Source organism: Theropithecus gelada, chromosome 7b, assembly GCF_003255815.1.
Source record: "Theropithecus gelada isolate Dixy chromosome 7b, Tgel_1.0, whole genome shotgun sequence".
NCBI classification, from domain to species: Eukaryota; Metazoa; Chordata; class Mammalia; order Primates; family Cercopithecidae; genus Theropithecus; species Theropithecus gelada.
In genome coordinates, this window is record NC_037675.1 from 1,095,450 (window position 1) to 1,115,920 (window position 20,471).

Genomic DNA, 20,471 nt, shown 5'->3' on the forward strand with positions numbered 1-20,471 from the left:
TAAAAAAAAAAAAAAAAAAAAAAAGAGCTTAGAGGGAGCCAGCCACTGCGATACTCACTTTTACTGTGCTAATCACATTATTGAATCCTTACAATATCCCTGTGAGATACATATTACTATTCTCCTTTCACAGTTGAGGACATTGAAACTGAAAGAAATCAACGCCCAAGATCCTGACAGTAAAAGCTGTTCAAAGGGCCAACAAAGTAGTTGGCCAAGTTCTTCCCTACAATTTATCAAAGAGCAGTGTATCAAGATTTAGATTTAGACTCAATTCTACAAAAGATGTAGACTCAATTCTACCACAACTTAAGGAGCAGTTACTACATGCCAAGCAGTGTGCTATGTGCTCTCCCATTAATATCTCCTTCAATAGTCTCAACAGACAAATGTATTAAACTTATAGTAGGGTGATGACACATCCTAAGTTGTCTGGTTTTAGCACTGAAACTCCCACATCCCATCAAAGCCCTTAGTCCCAGGCAAACAAGAAAAAAAAAGATCATCCTAGGTTTAGAGAGTTATCATTAAACATAACTTAGTATACCATGCAGAAAATTAGTAATACTATAGAATTCTATACTCATTCCTCATTATCGATAAATTTGATATAATTCTCTTTTAAAGACAGAATAACTATTAGAATGCTCAAACACATACTTCACTTTTGCTCCTTCCCTTAACTCAGTGTTTATCAACTTGAATGTGCTCAAGAATGACTACAAGGTTGAGTATCCTTTATCTGAAATCCAAAATGCTCCAATGAGCGTTTCCTTTTTGTGCCATGTTGGTATTTGAAGAGTTTTGAATTGTGGAGTATTTCAAATTTTGGATTTTCAGATTTGGGATGCTCAACCTGCAATTTATGGGCCATTTACAGGATTTTTCCCTAATATAATTTTAACGACTTGGCTTGTGCCCTAGGTGATACAGATGATAAAACACCACCACAACAATAACCACAACCAGAACTTAACATCTGTGGACTGCCTATTCACGGCTGGCATTGCTCTAAGCATATTACAGAAATTATCTAATGTTTACTTACAACAACCCCCCATAGTAGTTACAACTATTAGCCCAATTTTATACAGCAGGTAACTAAGGCACAGAAAAGTTAAGTGTTTTTCTCAAGGACATCCAGCTAGAATCCAACTCTGAGGTTAACTGACTAAGATCACACAATTCAAAATGACAAATGACAGAGTAGAAGTTCAAATCCATTTAACTCCAAAGACCATACCTCTAACCACTACACTCAGAAGGCAGTAACTTTTACCACACATGCCAAGATTCCACTGCTAATGAATTCCTAAAACACTGGGTGAAGCATTCCCAAGTGTACTGGGGCTCAGTGGGAAAGACTGCCATCAGTTAGCAATAGACTGTCTTCTTCAGAATCAGTCCTCCTGGCTGCCTCTTGGTCTTTTCATGCAAACTGCTTTATGAGGAACCATTGCTCTGCTGAAACCACCAGAGAAGGCTCCAACCAGAGAAGACCACGGAGATCTCCAATGAAAATCCAAGAAGTCAAATAATCAGAGCCCTGGAGCAAGGGTCCACTGGACCTCAATCGAGCCTTTCACTGTCAGATCTCACACCAGTTTTCCTAGCCAACATTTTCAATAAGTACCATGGTCTCAACCAAGTACACCAGAAAAAAAGGAGCATGTCTAGTGGTGGTCTAGGGTCCTAGCATATAAAATTAAAGTTGTGAGATTCTTAGAATCACTCAGCATCTTCTCAGCCTAAGCCTTTATTTCATAGAAAAACATGCTAATGCCCTCGAAAGGTAAGAGACTGACCCAAGGTCCCAAAAGAAGCAAGCCAGAAATACACCCCGGGCTATTGAATGATCTTAGTCACTTCTCGGGTCTTAGGTGCCTTCATACTTTGCAACTGGGGAAACCACACTAGCCTGTTCATTCGGCTGAACTCCAGACTTGAGAGTGGGAGAACTTCAAGCACTTTCCCACCCTTTGTGATATGACCTGGACCTGATACACAAGTTTCAGAGACTGGGTCTCCAGTCAAGTCCTTTACAGAGTCTAAAAATGCACTCGTACAGAAATTTCAGGCTTCCTATACAACAGTGCTTTTATTGGAGTGCTTTTATTGGAGTTAGACCTTTTAGGGAATACTCAGAAAAATGAATACCTATCTACCTATCTATGCTCCTCTAATTACGCATCCATTTCCAGATTCTTTGAAATTCATTCAGGAAGGGCAAGTTCAGATCTAGAGAGGAACTGAAAGCTAGAGATACACCAAGTGTTTCTGTCTGAAAATCTACATCCTAAAAAATAAGTGTCTGGTCAAATAATACAGCTGAGAAATACAGCCGGCCTTGGAGTTCACATCACACATACATATTAAAGGTTCAGAGAAGCCCTGTGACAGAAGTCTGTCCAACTCTATTTAACCTGGAGTTTCTCAAATGTATTTAATGGTGAGAAAGAGCAAATGCCATGGTAGGTTACACAGCTGACAGAGGCTTGGCTCAGCTCTGAGTCAGGCCTCCCAATTCCTCTTTCAATGCCTTTTTCATCTTAACCCTTTCCAAACAACTTTAACCTAAATTTTCAAAGGTTGGAGAAAGAAGTCCCATATCCATTAGAGAAAAAAAGTCCACAAGCACAGCTCTTCTGCTGTGACTTCAGCCACATTATGTTATCTTTAAAAAATGCCACTTACCACTTTTGTGTGTGTGTGATCAAATTTAAAAACAATACAAAAACAGTTACAGGGTTTATCATGCTAGATATTATTATTGCTAGTGGAAATTATTTTAAAAGTAGAGAATGCATAACACTTTTCAGGAGACAAAATTTTTTACATGCTAAATGATCTTTCCAATTTGTAACAAAGTCCTGAAGCTATGTGTTGAATTAATCCCTGTAATAGCATTCAGGGACAGAAACTTCTGCTGCTTTACTTCCCAGGCATTCCAAACTAAACCGCTTCATTTCAAGGCACAGATATAATCAGTCAAGCAACAATCCAATCTTTTCATGTTCCAGGGGGCTGAAACAAAAGTTGGAAGACCTGAAGTTAATTATGGGAGATATCTTCCAGACAATTTCTGCTGCTAATAGGGAGTTACGGGAAAAGAATTCCTCCCTTGCCCATGGTTTTAAAGTGCCATGGATAATCATCTCACAGAAGGTGCACATTTGTCACTAGTACCTGCCAAAACACCTCTGTATTCAGTAAAATTTCATGTAAGTAGTGTTCAACTTCCAAAACATTGGAAATGTTCACTAGCAAATACATAGAAAGTTGATGAGAGAAAACTTTCCGTAAAATAAAGAAGAAAAACTGAAGGTATGGACGAAGATGTGAACCTCCTGAAAGTGTCTGTTGTTTCAGTGTATTGGTAGAATATTTTGCCTGACAACAAAAATAACAGAAATACAGGCAGAACCTGAGTTACCTGAAGATATGTTCCTAAATTCCTTATGTATGAACTTATAACAATTATATACATAAATTGTACCCCAACTATAAAGTAACCACAAGTCTCCCTCCACAGGAAATACCACTTTTTATTGGTTTAATTTTTTTTTTTTTTTTTTTTTGAGACAGGGTCTCACTGTAACATTCAGGCTGGATGCAGTGGCACAATCATAGCTCACTCCAGCCTCAAACTCCTGGGCTCAAGCAATCCTCCTGCCTCAGCCTCCAGAGTAGCAGGGACTGCAGGCACACAAGGGTAATTTTTATTTTTATTTTTTTGTAGAGATGGGATCTCACTGTGTTGCTGTGGAAGTTCTTAAACTCCTGTCCTTGAGTGATCCTTCTGCCTCCGTCTCTCAAAGTGCTGGGATTACAGATGTGAGACACTGAACCTGGTTTCCTTTTCTATCTTAAATCACTACTATGTTTTTATATTTTAAATTAATGTATAACATTATAAGTTATAAATCAACTAATATGGCTTATTTGACAGAATTGTAAAGCACAATTGTAAAGCTGACACAGGTAACAAGGTAACTATCTTTATGAGAAGCTTGCCACAAGGAGAGGTGAAGGGTGGTTGACTCTGATGGTATGTGTCAAAACTGAGATGGGGGCCGGGCGCGGTGGCTCAAGCCTGTAATCCCAGCACTTTGGGAGGCCGAGACGGGCGGATCACGAGGTCAGGAGATCGAGACCATCCTGGCTAACACAGTGAAACCCCGTCTCTACTAAAAAATACAAAAAACTAGCCGGGCGAGGTGGTGGGCACCTGTAGTCCCAGCTAATCCGGAGGCTGAGACAGGAGAATGGCGTAAACCCGGGAGGCGGAGCTTGCAGTGAGCTGAGATCCGGCCACTGCACTCCAGCCTGGGCCACAGAGTAAGACTCCGTCTCAAAAAAAAAAAAAAAAAAAAACTGAGATGGGGTCAGGCACAGTGGCTCACACCTATAATCCCAGTGCGTCGGGAGGCCAAAACAAGAGGATCACTTGAGCCAAGACCAGCCTGGACAACAGAGCGAGACCATCATTTCTACAAAAAAATTTTTAAAATTAGCCAGGCATGGTGGCACATGCCTGTAGTCCTAGCTACTTGGGAGGCTGAGGCAAGAGGACTGCTTGTGTCTAGAAGCTCTGGGCTGCAGTCAGCTATGATCACCACTGCACTCCAGCCTGGGTGATAGAACGAGACTCTTGTCTAAAAAAAAAAAAAAAAAAAAAAAAAAAAAAAAGTGACATGAGTTAGAAAAAAGAGAGGAAAAAAACGATCTAGAAACAACTATGAATAGCACATTGATTAAGTTTTCTTTTGCTGCACAAACCCAACCTGAAGGCCTCTCCAGACCTTCCTCCAACATGAAACTAGACCACATACAGACCACTTCTGACTACATTTTACCTCACCCACTTTTGGTTTTTCTCAGTATGATGCCAGTCCACATCTGCCACCCAGTACTGTGGCCACACCTTGAACTCTGACATTACTGAGAACTTCTCCACCTTTGAAGGCCTGCTGCATAGATAGTAAATCTAATAATTACACATCCACATGGTCTTAATTCCTTTGATCATTGGCAGTTTTGCTTGGAAGGGTGTAAGAACCAGAATAAGAAACAGTAAAAAAAAAAAAAAGGTTGATGTTTACTTATAATCTCTCTACACCTAGCATCACCCTGGAGAGTCATAGATCAAGGATCAATTTCACACTGCTAATGCACGTCATTACTATAAGGTACAGGTCTCATTATCAGAGTAATTGAGAGAGTAATTATAGTATAACTTTGACTAAGAAGGGGGAAGAGGAAATATGCAGAGGAATGTGGAGCTGAAAGAAGGATTTATGTATTTTTTAAGACAAGACAGACTTGAGCATGATTAAAAGCTGATGGTTACAAGCCAGTACAGAGGGAGAGGTGGAAGATACTGAAGAAAAGATCATAAACAGAAGATAAGTCCAGAGCACAGGTTTTTGCCAGTGACAGGAGGCAAGCAAAAAATGCCCACCCCATTACCTTTTGAGATACAGTGGCAAGCAGGTGAGAATTCTTCTCTTTTCTGTGAAATAGAAGGTAAGAATGTCTTCTGACATTGTGGAGGAGGGGATTACAGGTAGGTTGAAAGAGACCAGAAGGTTTAAAACAGCTGTCGGGAAGAATAAGCAAGACCTAACAGGGAGACATGGAAAGTCTGCCAGCAGTCTGGAAGACCATGTGAGAACCTAGCCCAAATACAATGACAAAGATGTATAGAGAATTAGCTTCATCAAGGGTTCAAGTTTTGTTGGGAAAAATATGACAGAAGGTCAAGAACCAAAGAGACTGAAGATGCTGGCAAGACTGTCAATGAAATGACAAATCTCGGCTGTATGAGGCAGAAAGTAAATGAAGAAAAATGTTGATGAGAGTAAAAAAACCAGAGAATATTATGAAGTCAAAGAATGGGTACCTCATTAGTCAGGTGAAAGAAAGAACTGGGAGAATCAAAGATTGTAGAGAAGGAAGTATTTAAGTTTGAAATGTCGAAGATGGATAGCTCAAGGTGATGCTAAAAACCAGAAAGCAGTCATGACAACGGGTAGGTGAAGTGGAGAATCAATGTTGTTGAGAGGATAAGCTGTTGAAGAAGTCATTCTTAGGGATGGTAAAAGTCACCTTAGAAGATTCAGGTGAAAAGAAAAATTATGAGACCAGGAGCCAAATTCACTAATGAACAGGAACCATCATCAGGAGCTGACAATGATTGGAAAGGTGAATAACCGGATGGTCTGAGTCTTGAAAGAAGAAGTTTGAAAACAAGGGTAGAAGATTAACTTTTGTCATTAGATCTGGGAACAAAAAGAATGGCAATCCCATATCCTAACCCAGAGATTCATGGAACATGAACGGACGAGTAGCATTCACTTGAAAAAGTACATGTTAGGCAATGTCATCAGAAGACAGCAAGGCAGAAGAAGGAAACGTCAATAAAAAGACATTGAGGATGTAGGGATGTTTGTTTACCTTGGGATGTTTTTAGAGTAAGTTTTGGTAAGGAAGGGAATAATGGGAGATTGAAAGAGGGTGTCAGAACCACAGAGAAACATGGGGAAGAGACTATAAGAGAGGCCAGATCATGTGGCTTACACAGTGGGCAGTGACTGAAGACCACAGCACAGGTAGTGCTGGCCACAAGACGTCCATAGTAATCGCTGATGGAAAGGAGATACTCGAGCCTCAGGAGGAATTATTTGTGGCCTGACTTCCAAGAGACTAATGGTCCAAGTGAATAGGCTGGAAATGTTGGTTCTAGGACTACTACCACATGCTAGAACTTAGTCTGTCCTTGGGAAAGTATCTTCACCTCTCTGAACTCCATTTTTGCACATATGTAAAGTAAGAGTAATACTCATCACAGAGTTGCTGTGAAGATGAAACAAAATCAGGCATATGAGACACCTAGCTCAGAAGTGAACTATCGTGTACCTAGTTTCTTAGGCCTGCATCTAAGGCCTCTGAATGAAAGAGATGACTTTCTGGTACATGCTGGCCTTGTCTGCAACAAGATAGCATGAGTCAGTGTCTCCACGGCCTGGTCTTTGGAGTATAAAACCAGAGAGCCACAGAGCTGAAATCAACACATGCGTAAATCCTCCATCTGCCCACAACCACTAACTCTAACAGAGGTATTTACAAAGTGATCAACTTGCATATGGACCTCTTTGCAGAAGGCTGCTGTATCCTTGGTCTCCACATTTGGAGGACATCCTCACTGCATATGGCTGACTCTTGGTGAATCCCAAGTGTACCACTGACCCAGGCTAATAGCTAGACTATACGCCTAAGGTTACACACTAAAAGTTCATAAGCTAAAGCCCACTGCAGTGTGTTCCACAAGGTGTTTTACAATTTTTAAATAAGTTGGTAGCATTTTGATATTTGGAAGATTTTACCAAACATCCAGATGCCAACTTTTCTTGAAAAAAAAAAAAAATTCCCACAGGATATCAATCAATCAACTGGAGCTGAGTGATGCTGACCCTTACCCCAGGAATCGGGGGAGGTATTCCATGGGTGGGCATAATTCACTCTCTAGTCCTTAAGAGCCCCACCCATACTGCCTCACTTGTGCAGAGGTGTCAACAACATATCAGCAATAATGCTGTATTTAATAATCATATCTGACAGGTGTTAGAATAAATAAGCTATTTGAGGGCGAAATAAAGTTAGATATTTACCTCACAGTGTGTGCATACACATACAACTTGCAATAAATATAAAAATTGAAAATATAAAATAACTGGTGGTGAACTGAGAGAGATTTCTATTTCATTTTTGTGTTTTACTGTATATTCTATAACACATACTAAATTCTCTACAGTAAATATGAACTTGGACCAGGTGTGGTGGCTCACAATTGTAATCCCAAAACTTTAGGAAATGGGTAGAAGGCTTGCATCTAGGAGGTTGAGACCAGTCTGGGCAACATAGCAAGATCCCATCTCTACAAAAAAATTGAAATATATGTGTATACATATATATAAATAGAAACATATATATACACACAATATATACTATGTATGTAATATATATATACACATATGTGTGTATTTATGTATATAAACTTGTAAATTTATTTAAAATATTTTAAAAGATGATTTACATAAAAACTTCAAAAGTTCAGCAACAGCAGTATTTGCTCAGATATAAAAAATGGCTATACAGTAGAAATGACAGCAGTATTCCTTTTGATGAATTTCAAATTATTTAACCCATGTGAATCTATTTCTGTCTTCTATATCTGGAGTCTAGGCTAAAGGATTCAAAGGCATTACATCCCCTTAGGATATTTTACAGAATGTATATTGTTAGGAATACTTCCTAACAAGATAAATGTATGGTATTCTTGTGGGTAGGACACACAGAGAGGTAAGAAACAGGCAAATAACAAGATTTAATAAATATGATCCCAATATTTGTAGCAAATTTTGGTCACAAACGTAAAGATAATAGAGGCTCCATTTTCTCAAAGAAGAATTATGTTCCTGGAAAATGCTAAGATAGTGTATGACCTTGATGGTTTTCAACACCAATTCTATAATGTGCATGATTTATCTGTTTACCTTAAACTAGAATAAGACCCTATATTTCAACCCAAATAAAGATTTGAAAATACTTTTGAAAGCTTAGTAAATTAAGAGTCAGAACCAGAGAAAGAGCTTAACTTGCATTTAGTACACAAATTCTCAAATAAGAGGGCATTCAAAGTGGGTGAAAAGGAGGGGAATGCATGGTATAAATAAAAGTCACCTGTGGAGTTTCTTCAATCATCAGGTTTCCCTCTTTTTCTCCCATCTAGGTTTCCCTTCAGACTGTCCCACCTTCATAGCAGGAAATACCCCATTCTGGAGAATCAGTACTAAGATATGGATAAAAACATATCTCATCTCTCAGGTGATCTGAGAGGATATGTCCCAGTCAACATTCCTAACTTCTATCCTCATAAGGCTCTGAATTGTCAAGTGTGCTGACTGCTCAGCCCAAATTCCCTTCTAGGAAGTCATCCCATGCTCACAAGAAACATGTTTGACACTTTTTGACTCCACTCCAATCACCACTGATTGGACTAGGAGGTGACTAACCAACCCAAGGGCAGCCAATCCACAGCTGCAACCTCTGTGATGGGTTCACATGAAAAGATAAGCAGAGCCGCATCCTGCTCTTAAGACTGTGTGTTCAGAAACACAAGAGATTGAAGCAGTAGGCAACAGAAATAAGGTGAAAACAGATAGGATAAAAGGGTAAGAAGTCAGGGCAAGGTGAATGCACAAAGATGAAGACCTGACAGTAGGCAAAAGCTATGAGACAGAGAAAAGACATACAGGATAATAGTGGAGATAAAAACAGACACCCAAATCCAAGGACAACAGTGGAGTTCCAGAGGAAGGATCCATAAACTTTTACTGATGTGGTCTCTAGAACTAACTTGGATCCAGAATCAAAATCTGGCTCCAATTTTTATGAAACATCACTCCAATAAGACTCCTGTTTTTCAACTTTCATGAATATTATTTCTAATATCATTTCACATGTATGCTTTCAATAATCTATCCCACCCCAACCCAAGCTAGCTTCAGTTTCCAGTCTGTGCAATCAAGAAAGAATACCTGGCCAGATGCAGTGGCTCCTGACTGTAATCCCAGCACTTTAGGAGGCCAAGGCAGATAGATCACCTGAGGTCATGACGAGACCAGCCTGGACAACATGGTGAAACCCCATCTCTACTAAAAATACAAAAAATAGCTAGGTGTGGTGGCATGCGCCTGTAATGCCAGCTGCTCAGGAGGCTGAGGCAGGAGAATCACTGGAACCCGGGAGGCAGAGGCTGCAGTGTGCCGAGATAGCAGCACTGCACTCCAGCCTGGGTGACAGAGCAAGACTCCGTCTCTTAAAAAAGAAAAAAAAAAAAAGTGTACCTAAAACAATCTGTGAGCAGCCAAGATCACAGAGCTCAACAAAATTAGAGTTCAGACCATTCAATTCCCAGGGTCCTACAGCAAATTCTTCTACAATACTACACCAGAAAGACAAATGTGAATTGGAGTGGGTGAATTTTATGGTATATAAATTAAACCTTAACAAAGTGGTTAAAGGACTCAGGGGAGGGGAACTAGAAACAAAGTATAGAGCAGAACAACTAAAACTGACACCAGAGGAATCTTCAAATAAAAACAGACTAATAATCTGGGTAAGGAGGAAGGCAGCCTACAAATCTCTTGAAGTCTATAAAATGAGATAAATCAATAGACCCTCAACCCCATTCTCTGGATTACAGGAAGAGAACATACCCTTTAAAATGTGAGAATTATTTGTTTTTAAAAATGAAGTGTTACTTTAAACATTAAACATTGAGAATTCATGTGCCTAAGAGCTTCAAAACTGGTTTGGCACAACAGCCATGCCCCACAGAGTACATCTTTTGGTGGCAATGCCAAAGATATGACACTTGTGAAGGATGAACCACAGGTAAGTCCATTAGGGAAAAAAAATATATCTTTATTATTTTCTTCTAATTATAAGAATACACATTTTGTGTAAAATTTTCAAATACTACAAAAATAAATATTTTGAAAAGTGCAAGTTTTGCCATAATCATAGCCCCTGCAGAGAGCTACTGTTAAGGGTTTGCTAAGTATCCTTCCAGACACCTTTATCTGCATATATATTTTTATTACCCAAACACATTCATATCTTACAAAAATAGTCTGCGTTTTCTGTCTCTTCACATAGCATTCTTCCCTATACAATGACATATATATTAAACAGTAGGTTTAACAGCTGCACCGTATTTCACAGCTTGGATGTATCAGTTTATTTAACCATTCTCCTACTGACATTGAGGTTGTTGGTATTTTTTTCACAAATACAAACTTTTTAGTGAATATCAGTGACATGTATCTCACACACTGACATGACTATTTCTGTCAGATACATTCCTAGAAGTGTTACTATCAAAGTAGCATCCTCATTTGAGGATAGCAAGCTGGTCCAGATCATGCCAGTCTACTTTTAAGTAAATAAGACTCCAAATCTAACATGCAGGCTAGGCCATGAGGCAGAATAGTAGGGCTGAACCAGCTAAAGGCCTAGGGCTCCTGACTTTCCTTGTGAAGAAATCCATACAAGCACCTGGTGGAGGGGGCCAGTGTGAACTGCCAGTTCTTCTGCCCTCAAGCCAGTCAGAGGTTTCCATTTGCTTCCAAGCCTGGACAGCATGACTCTGACAACAGATCATGTGTAAAGGCCAGAATAAAATATGTAGAATATAAGCAAAGAAACTGAGGCATGTAATTAATTCAGAAAGAGAGAGCAGGACATGAAAGATGCAAAGCTCTGTTTCTGTAAAACAGATTGATTAACCTGTTGCATAATGTAGTGAAATGGCACTGGATTTCATAGTGATCCCTCGGATCTGTTCATCTTCTCTGCTGTCCATGTACCTTAACTGGAAAAATGCAACATATGCATCTTCACTTCCCAAAGAATTAAAATGTAACATTAAAATTTGCTAATTTAGATTTTTTTTTGTTTTAAATACTGAAATTTTATTTTTTTATTTTTATTTATTTTTGTAGACACTAGTCTCGAACTCCTAGCTCAAGTGATCCTCCCACCGTGGCCTCTCAAAGTGCTGAGATTACAGGTGTGAACCACCATGCCCAGCCAATACTTAAATTTTAAACTATATAGAGCCTCTCTCTTTTTATTTATTTATTTATTTTTGAGACAGAGTCTTATTCTGTTGACCAGGCTGGAATGCAGTGGCACAATCTCGGCTCCCTGCAAACTCTGCTTCCCAGGTTCAAATGATTCTCTTGCCTCAGCCTCCCAAATAGCTGAGATTACAGGCATGTGCTAACATGCCTGGCTAATTTTTGTATTTTTAGTAGAGACGGGGTTTCACCATGTTGGCCAGGCTGGTCTTGAACTCCTGACCTCAGGTGATCAACCCACTTCGGCCTCCCAAAGTGCTGGCATTAAAGGCATGAGCCACCTTGCCTGGCCCTCTCTCTCTTTTTTTAAGATGATGAGGGGATGGAGAAGTGAAGTTGGTTGAGAGGAAGGGAACATGACAAATTGAAAAACATTACCACTAGGAACTCATAAACATATTCAAATACTGCATACCCTCCCCACAGTGTTGCTCATCCAAATATCAGCCATAAATGATGGTGCAGTTCAAGAACAACTTACAGAGAGTAGCACTTGGGAGAATTCTTTCTAAACATCAATAACATAGCCATTCTTTTCCTATTTATAAGCTGTTTGACAAATTCTGAGCAGAGACTGAAACAGAGGTTTCTAGAAGCAAGAGAAGTGTCTTTACTCCTTTTCCAAATTAACAGATTTTGAATACATCTTTTTTTAAAAAAAGAATACAGTAGAAAATATTTGTAGTATGACCATTTAGTTGATAATTTTCACTGTAATGCCCACCAGTGAGGGTCTACATCTCATTCTCTAGACCTTGCAGTGCATCAGTATTGACAGTGAATTCGTTTAAATAAAGATCCCATCCCTTTCCAACTCCTTAGCCCTAAGTACCAGACTAACCTCCTCCTCCTTTCTCCAGAATGATTTTCCCTTACCCTTCCTCCATTCTCTCCACTGTCAAACTTTTGAAAAATTCTTAACCTTTCTATTTATTCCTTTCTTTCATTCAAAAGCGCTGAGAATTATCTGTTGATATGAACTGCCACATGTATTCATCCACATTAATTCTGAAATTTTCAGAAAGGCTTCCATTTCCGCAGCTCTGGCAAAATCAAAGCCCTAAAGGCTATCAATGACCTCTGGACAAATGCAGTAATCTTTGTCAATCCTCACTTTTCTTGATTCCAGTGCAGCATAACAGTCACCCTTTGTGTGCATGTGTGTTACATGCATATGTGAAATTCTTCCAAGAGTCTGAAATATCTTAATTTACCTCCATCTCTCCTTAGATCCCACTGCTGGTTTTCCTTCACCTCTCCAACCTCTCAGTCGGTCCTTCCTTCAAAAAGTCTCAGTCCCTTATCAGTCTTCTATAATGTATGTTTTTAAGCACTGGGTTGGTATGAAACATGTGTAAATAACAACACAATGAACCCCTATGTATGCACCATCCCATTTCAAAAGGAAAAAAGAAAAAAGTCTTTTACTTTTGAAGTACCCTGTGCTCCTGGCTTATAGGTAACCACTATCCTGAATTTTATCTTGATCATTTCCTTATTTTCTTTATAATTTTTAAAAATGAGTGTGTCCCTAAGCAATATATCATGTAGAGTGGCAAGTTTTAAGCCTTCTATAAGAATCATACTTACTATATTACACTGTCACTTTTTCTCTGCTCGATATTGTTTTCCTGAGATTCACCCATATTGACATAATTCATTCATTTTTATTACTGTTGGACTCCACCTCACAAATCTACCACACCCATTCATCCATTGTATTACCGGTGGACACGGAGACGGATTCCAGTTTTCCGTAACTATTACTGAGCTGATATGAACAGTTGTGGGTCTCTTATACACTCTCTACCAATAGAATTTCTGAGTTATTAAATCTGCACATCCTCAACCTAACATTTCCAAATTATTTTCCAAATAGTTGGACTGATCCACAGTGGAATACTGCTTTTTTTGATTCATAAGTTCAACAGCTGATATTGCTGGACTTTATTTTTTAAGATGGGTGATAAAGAGCATCTCACGGTTTTAATTTACATTTCTCCTATTATTAATGGGATTAAGTATTTTATAAGTTTCTTGTATTGGCCATTTAACATTCCTTTTCTGTGAACTGCCTATACAAGGCTTTTGTCCACTTTTCTACTGGTTGTAATACAGATTTATTTTGTTTTGGATAAATTATTTATAGTCTCTGAATACAAGTCCTTTGTCAATTACATGTGTGTTATTAATATTTTTCACAGTTACCAGGCTTGTTTTTTTCCATTTCTTTCTGGCATCTTTGATAAATATGTTCTTAATTTTAAGTAGTTTATTAACCTTTTATAAAATTGTTTGCACGTTTTTGTCTTAAGAAATCTTCCTTTAAGGTCATAAAAATATTAGCCCATATTATTTTCTAAAAGCTTTACAGTTTTTATTTTAAATATAAATACCTTAACTGTGCAATTGATTTGTGTGTGGTATTAAGTAGCGGTCCAATTTTTTTTTTCCACATGGATAACCAATTGCCCAAGAACCGTTTGAAAGGTTCATCTTTTTCTCACACATCTGAAATGCCAGCCTATTATTCTAGGCCAACTATTCTGAGCCAACAGTCAATTTCATGCCTCGGCCAATTCCAGGCTAAGCACTAAAGTCAGTATCCTACTACGATTATAATTGAGGAATTTGCTCATCCTTCTGGATCCGAAGGCTGCGATGAATCACGCAGCTCGAAGGGGCTGGGTGCACAGTGACACCAGTAACCCTCCCGGTGGAGGAGAACTCTGGTAAACTTCTCCAGGCCAATGGCCACGTACAGGAAGGGTTGCATGCAGGAGGCTGACAAGATGCTGAAGAAGATGCTCCCTTTCTCTCTTCAGTCTTCCCCCAAGTCCCTCATTCTGACATTCTCGCTAGTCCTCGCGCGAGGTCGAATACCCAGCTTTATTCCTGCCCACCGAGCCCGAACAAAGTTTTGGGTAACGTGCTTATTATCCAAGCAGGTGCACTGCCGGTCTTTCATTCCTTTCTAAATAAAAAGGAAAAACGTCTACACTACATGCCCTTCATTTCTGCAGGGTCCCGGATTCGTTCTCTTTGAGGATCCCGGGTCCACACAGACAGGCCACGCCCCGACCCCAGATTGGAAGCCACACTCCGGGGACCGCCGCTCCCAGCCCGCGCTCGGCCCCAGCCCGGGTTTCCGCCTCAGAGTCGCAGCGAGCGGGGTCCTCCAGCACCGCCCAGAGGCTGGCCGAGGAAGATGCCAGTTCCTAACGCGAGCCCGCAATCACCGTCTGCAGCAACCCCACGATCCCTGTTCCTCCTTCCGGGTCCCGGCCACACCAAGTGCTTCGGAACGCTGAGAACTCTGCGGGTCCTGCACGCCGGTACTGACGCGTCCCTTCCGCCGCCGGAAGCCGGCGCTGCGTCCGTCGCCAGGCATCCCTCTGTTGCCTTGACTACGGCGGGCGCTGTAAGAGTGAAGAAGCTGCAAGTGCTGAGGCGAGCTGAAAGAAACCCTTGGAGCCGAGAGCATGAGGAACTGGTGTCTGTGTCAGATTTGTACCTGCGGGTAAGAAGTGGCTGGTGTAGTGGCGGGCCGGGGCTTGGGAGCCGACCTAGGGCCTAGGTGCACGGAGCCAGCTCCTCGGGAACCCTGAGAATGGCCGTCCCCCGCAGATCAAGGGACGAGGGCGCAGCGACATCCCCACTTATCCCGCTCCAGTAATACTCCCTCCGCACCCGCCGGCTACCTGGGGGTAAAACGTTTCTTCGTAGCCCCTGAGACTCCCAAGCAAGGATGCAAAGTAAAATGCCACACAGGCCGGGTAAATAATATATGTGAAGCCGCGACGGGATATAAGACTGGTGAGTAGTGGCATGTGATCCGACTGGGAGAATGCATTTCCACCCCGTCATCCCCCACCACAAAGGTGAGAAAGAACAGTGCTCAAGGCCCTGAGTCTGCAACTCATATCACACTTTCTTTTATCTGCTTTCTGTCTTCCCAGCCAGACCATATTCCCATTCCCGTCCAGGCAGCAGTTCTTTGGGATCCGCCTGACTGAAAAGGCAGTACAGTAGTCCCCACCCTGAAACCTAGAATCCAACTGAGTCCTGCCTAACAACCTTCCATCACCTAGAAACAGTCTTCTCCTTCCTCAGCTTCACTGTTGATCCAGGGATTAGATCATTATTTGCTAAGTAAATATGAACGTGTCAATCCCTTTGTATTTGGAATCCCCTTCAAAGAAAACACCTGCATGTTGATGGAAAGCAGTTTTTTTGATAGTCTCATAATAAACACAGTTCGTAATTAGAAGTAGATTAAAATATGAACAAATTAACTTTGGGTGTATGAATCTGCAGACTGGTGTGCAGGAGAAAATCTTTACTTTTTTTCTAATTCATATCCAACGTAAGTTCCTTTCCCATTCAACTGTTAGGAAATTCGGTCTTCATTATGTTGAGGGCTACCCTTGGAATGCTGTGATTTTACTTTTTGTTTGTTTGTTTTTGGTTGTGGTTGTTTTTTTTTTTAAGGGTTTTATCTTTATTTTCTGATAATGCAATAAATAAATACACATGAGGTATCATAAAAATCTGAGCAAAAATATATTATAAAACGCCTTCATAATTCTATCTTCCACAGATAACGAGTGTGTTCTAAGACTTGCTTTACGTGTGCCTTTCTTTTCCCTTCCCTTCCTTCCCCTCCCCTCCCCTCCCCTTCCCTTTTTTGAGACAGGGTCTCGCACTGTCACCAGACTGGAGTGCAGTGGCACAATCTCGGCTCACTGCAACCTCCGCCTCCTGGGTTCAAGCAATTCTCCTGCCTCAGCCTCTTGAGTAGCTGGGATTACAGGCAAACGCCACCGCACCCAGCTTATTTTTGTATTTTTAGTGGAGACGGGGTTTCACCATGTTGGCCTCTATCTCCTGACCCCCTGATCCGCCTGCCTCAGCCTCCCAAAGTGCTGGGATTACAGGCATGAGCCACCGCACCCAGCCTGCATTGATTTTTTTTTTTTTAACAAGAAAAGAGAATATTCTGAGCATACTATTTTTTTATTACTCATTTGAAAGCGTTCTTTTGTATTATTATTATACTTTAAGTGCTAGGGTACATGTGCACAACGTGCAGGTTTGTTACATAGATATACACGTGCCATGTTGGTTTGCTGCACCCATTAACTCATCATTTACGTTAGGTATATCTCCTAATGCTATCCCTCCCCCTGCCCCCCACCCCACGACAGGCCCCCATGTGTGATGTTCCCGGCCCTGTGTTCCAGTGTTCTCATTGTTCAATTCCCACCTATGAGTGAGAACATACAGTGTTTGCTTTTCTGTCCTTGTGATAGTTTGCTCAGGATGATGGTTTCCAGCTTCATCCATGTCCCTACAATGGATATGAACTCATCCTTTTTTATGGCTGCATAGTATTCCATGGTGTATATGTGCCACATTTTCTTAATCCAGTCTGTCATTGATGGACATTTGGGTTGGTTCCAAGTTTTTGCTATCATGAACAGTACCGCAATAAACATACGTGTGCATTTGTGTTTATAGTAGCGTGATTTATAATCCTTTGGATATATATACCCAGTAATGGGATTGCTGGGTCAAATGGTATTTCTAGTTCTAGATCCTTGAGGATTCACCACACTGTCTTCCACAATGGGTGAACTAATTTACACTTCCACCAACAGTGTAAAAACTTTCCTATTTCTCCACATCCTTTCCAGCATCTGTTGTTTCCTGACTTTTTAATGATCGCCATTTTAACTGGTGTGAGATGGTATCTCATTGTGGTTTTGATTTGCATTTCTCTGATGACCAGTGATGATGAGCATTTTTTCATGTGTCTGTTGGCTGCATAAATGGCTCCATTTGAGAAAGGTCTGTTCATATCATTCGCCCACTTTTTGATGGGATTATTTGTTTTTTTCTTGTAAATTTGTTTAAGTTCTTTGTAGATTCTGGATATTAGCTGTTTGTCAGATGGCTAGATTGCAAAAATTTTCTCCCGTTCTGTAGGTTGCCTGTTCACTCTGATGGTGGTTTATTTTGCTGTGCAGAAGCTCTTTAGCTTAATTAGATCCCATTTGTCTGTTTTGGCTTTTGTTGCTATTGCTTTTGGTGTTTTACTCATGAAGTCCTTGTCCTAAATGGTATTGCGTAAGTTTTCTTCTAGGGTTTTTATGGTTTTAGGTCTAACATTTAAGTATTTAATCCATCTTGAATTAATTTTGTATAAGGTGTAAAGAAGGGATCCAGTTTCAGCTTTCTACATATGGCTAGCTAGTTTTCCCAGCACCATTTATTAAATAGGGAGTCCTTTCCCCATTTCTGGTTTTTGTCAGGTTTGTCAAAGATCAGATGGTTGTAGATGTGTGGTATTATTTCCGAGGGCTCTGTTCTTTTCCGTTGGTCTATCTCTCTGTTTGGTACCAGTAGCATGGTGTTTTGGTTGCTGTAGCCTTATAGTATAGTTTGAAGTCAGGTAGTGTGATGCCTCCAGCTTTGTTCTTTTTGTTTAGGATTGTCTTGGCAGTGTGGGCTCTCTTTTTGTTCCATATGAACTTTAAAGTAGTTTTTCCCAATTCTGTGAAGAAACTCATTGGTAGCTTGATGGGGTGGCATTAAATCTATAAATTACCTTGGGTAGTATGGCCATTTTCATGATATTGATTCTTCCTATCCATGAGCATGGAATGTTCTTCCATTTGTTTGTGTCCTCTTTTATTTCATTGAGCAGTGGTTTGTAGTTCTCCTTGAAGAGGTCCTTCACATCCCTTATAAGTTGGATTCCTGGGTATTTTATACTCTTTGTAGTAATTGTGGATGGGAGTTTACTCATGATTTGGCTCTCTGTTTGTCTGTTATTGGTGTATAGGAGTTCTTGTGATTTTTGCACATTGATTTTGTATCCTGAGACTTTACTGAAGTTGCTTATCAGCTTAAGGAGATTTTGGGCTGAGACGATGGGGTTTTCTAAATATACAATCACATCATCTGCAAACAGGGACAATTTGACTTCCTCTTTTCCTAATTGAATACTCTTTATTTCTTTCTCTTGCCTGATTTCCCTGGCCAGAACTTCCAACACTATGTTGAATAGGAGTGGTGAGAGAGGGCATACCTGTCTTATGCCAGTTTTCAAAAGGAAGGATTCCAGTTTTAGCCCATTCAGTATGATATTGGCTGTGGGTTTGTCATAAATAGCTCTTATTATTTTGAGATACACTCCATCAATACCTAGTTTATTGAGAGTTTTTAGCATGAAAGAGTGTTGAATTTTGTCAAAGGCCTTTTCTGCATCTGTTGAGATAATCATGTGGTTTTTGTCATTGGTTCTGTTTATGTGATGGATTACCTTTATTGATTTGCATATGTTGAACCAGCCTTGCATCCCAGGAATGAAGTCCACTTGATCATGGTGGATAAGCTTTTTGGTGTGCTGCTGGATTCGGTTTGCCAGTATTTTATTGAGGATTTTGCATTGATGTTCATCAGGGATATTGGTCTAAAATTCTCTTTTTTTGTTGTGTCTCTGCCAGGTTTTGGTATCAGGATGATGCTGGCTTCATAAAATGAGTTAGGGAGGATTCCCTGTTTTTCTGTTGATTGGAATAGTTTCAGAAGGAATGGTACCAGCTCCTCATTGTACCTCTGATAGAATTCAGCTGTGAATCTATGTAGTCCTGGACTTTTTTTGGTTGGTAGGGTATTAATTATTGCCTCAATGTCAGAGCCTGTTATTGGTCTCTTCAGAGATTCAACTTCTTCCTGGTTTAGTCTTGGGAGGGTGTGTGTGTCCAGGAATTTATCCATTTCTTCTAGGTTTTCTAGTTTATTTGCATAGAAGTGTTTATAGTATTATCTGATGATAGTTGGTATTTCTGTGGGATCTGTGGTGATATCCCCTTTATCATTGTTTATTGCATCTATTTGATTCTTCTCTCTTTACTTCTTTACTAGCCTTGCTAGCAGTCTATCAATTTTGTTGATCTTTTCGAAAAACCAGCTCCTGGATTCATTGATTTTTTTAAAGGTTTTTTTGTGTCTCTATCTCCTTCAGTTCTGCTCTGATCTTAATTATTTCTTGCCTTCAGCTAGCTTTTGAATTTGTTTGCTCTTGCTTCTCTCTAGTTCTTTTAATTGTGATGTTAGGGTAGTCGATTTTAGATCTTTCCTGCTTTCTCTTATGGACATTTAGTGCTATAAATTTCCCTGTACACACTGCTTTAAATGTGTTCCAGAGATTCTGGTACGTTGTGTCTTTGTTCTCATTGGTTTCAAAGAACATCTCTATTTCTGTTTTAATTTCATTATTTACCTAGTAGTCGTTCAGGAGCAGGTTGTTCAGTTTCCATGTAGTTGTACGGTTTTGAGTGAGTTTCTTAATCCTGAGTTCTAATTTGATTGCACTGTGGTCTGAGAGACTGTTGTGATTTCTGTTTTTCACATTTGCTGAGGAGTGCTTTACTTCCAACTATGTGGTCAATTTTGGAATAAGCGTGATGCAGTGCTGAGAAGAATGTGTATTCTGTTGACTTGGGGTGGAGAGTTCTGTGGATATCTATTAGGTCCACTTGGTGCAGAGCTGAGTTCAAGTCCTGGATATCCTTGTTAACCTTCTGCCTTGTTGATCTGTCTAAAATATTGACAGTGGGGTATTAAAGTCTCCAATTATTATTGTGCGGGAGTCTAACTCTCTTTGTAGGTCCCTAAGGACTTGCTTTATGAATGTGGGTGCTCCTGTATTATGTGCATATATATTTAGGATAGTTAGCTCTTTCTGTTGAATTGATC

At 40.1% G+C, this 20,471-nt stretch overlaps 1 protein-coding gene across 1 annotated transcript in view; it reads right to left on the reverse strand.

Moving 5' to 3' along the window:
- LOC112629132 (elongation factor-like GTPase 1) overlaps window positions 1-12,592 on the reverse strand; it is a 124,463-nt gene extending 111,871 nt beyond the window's left edge. Inside the window, 3 exon segments of the mRNA XM_025392621.1 lie at window positions 1,569-1,579; window positions 11,353-11,465; window positions 12,582-12,592. Of these exon segments, the coding sequence (XP_025248406.1) occupies window positions 1,569-1,579; window positions 11,353-11,465; window positions 12,582-12,592 (135 nt within the window).
- Between the last annotated feature and the right edge of the window lie 7,879 nt (window positions 12,593-20,471).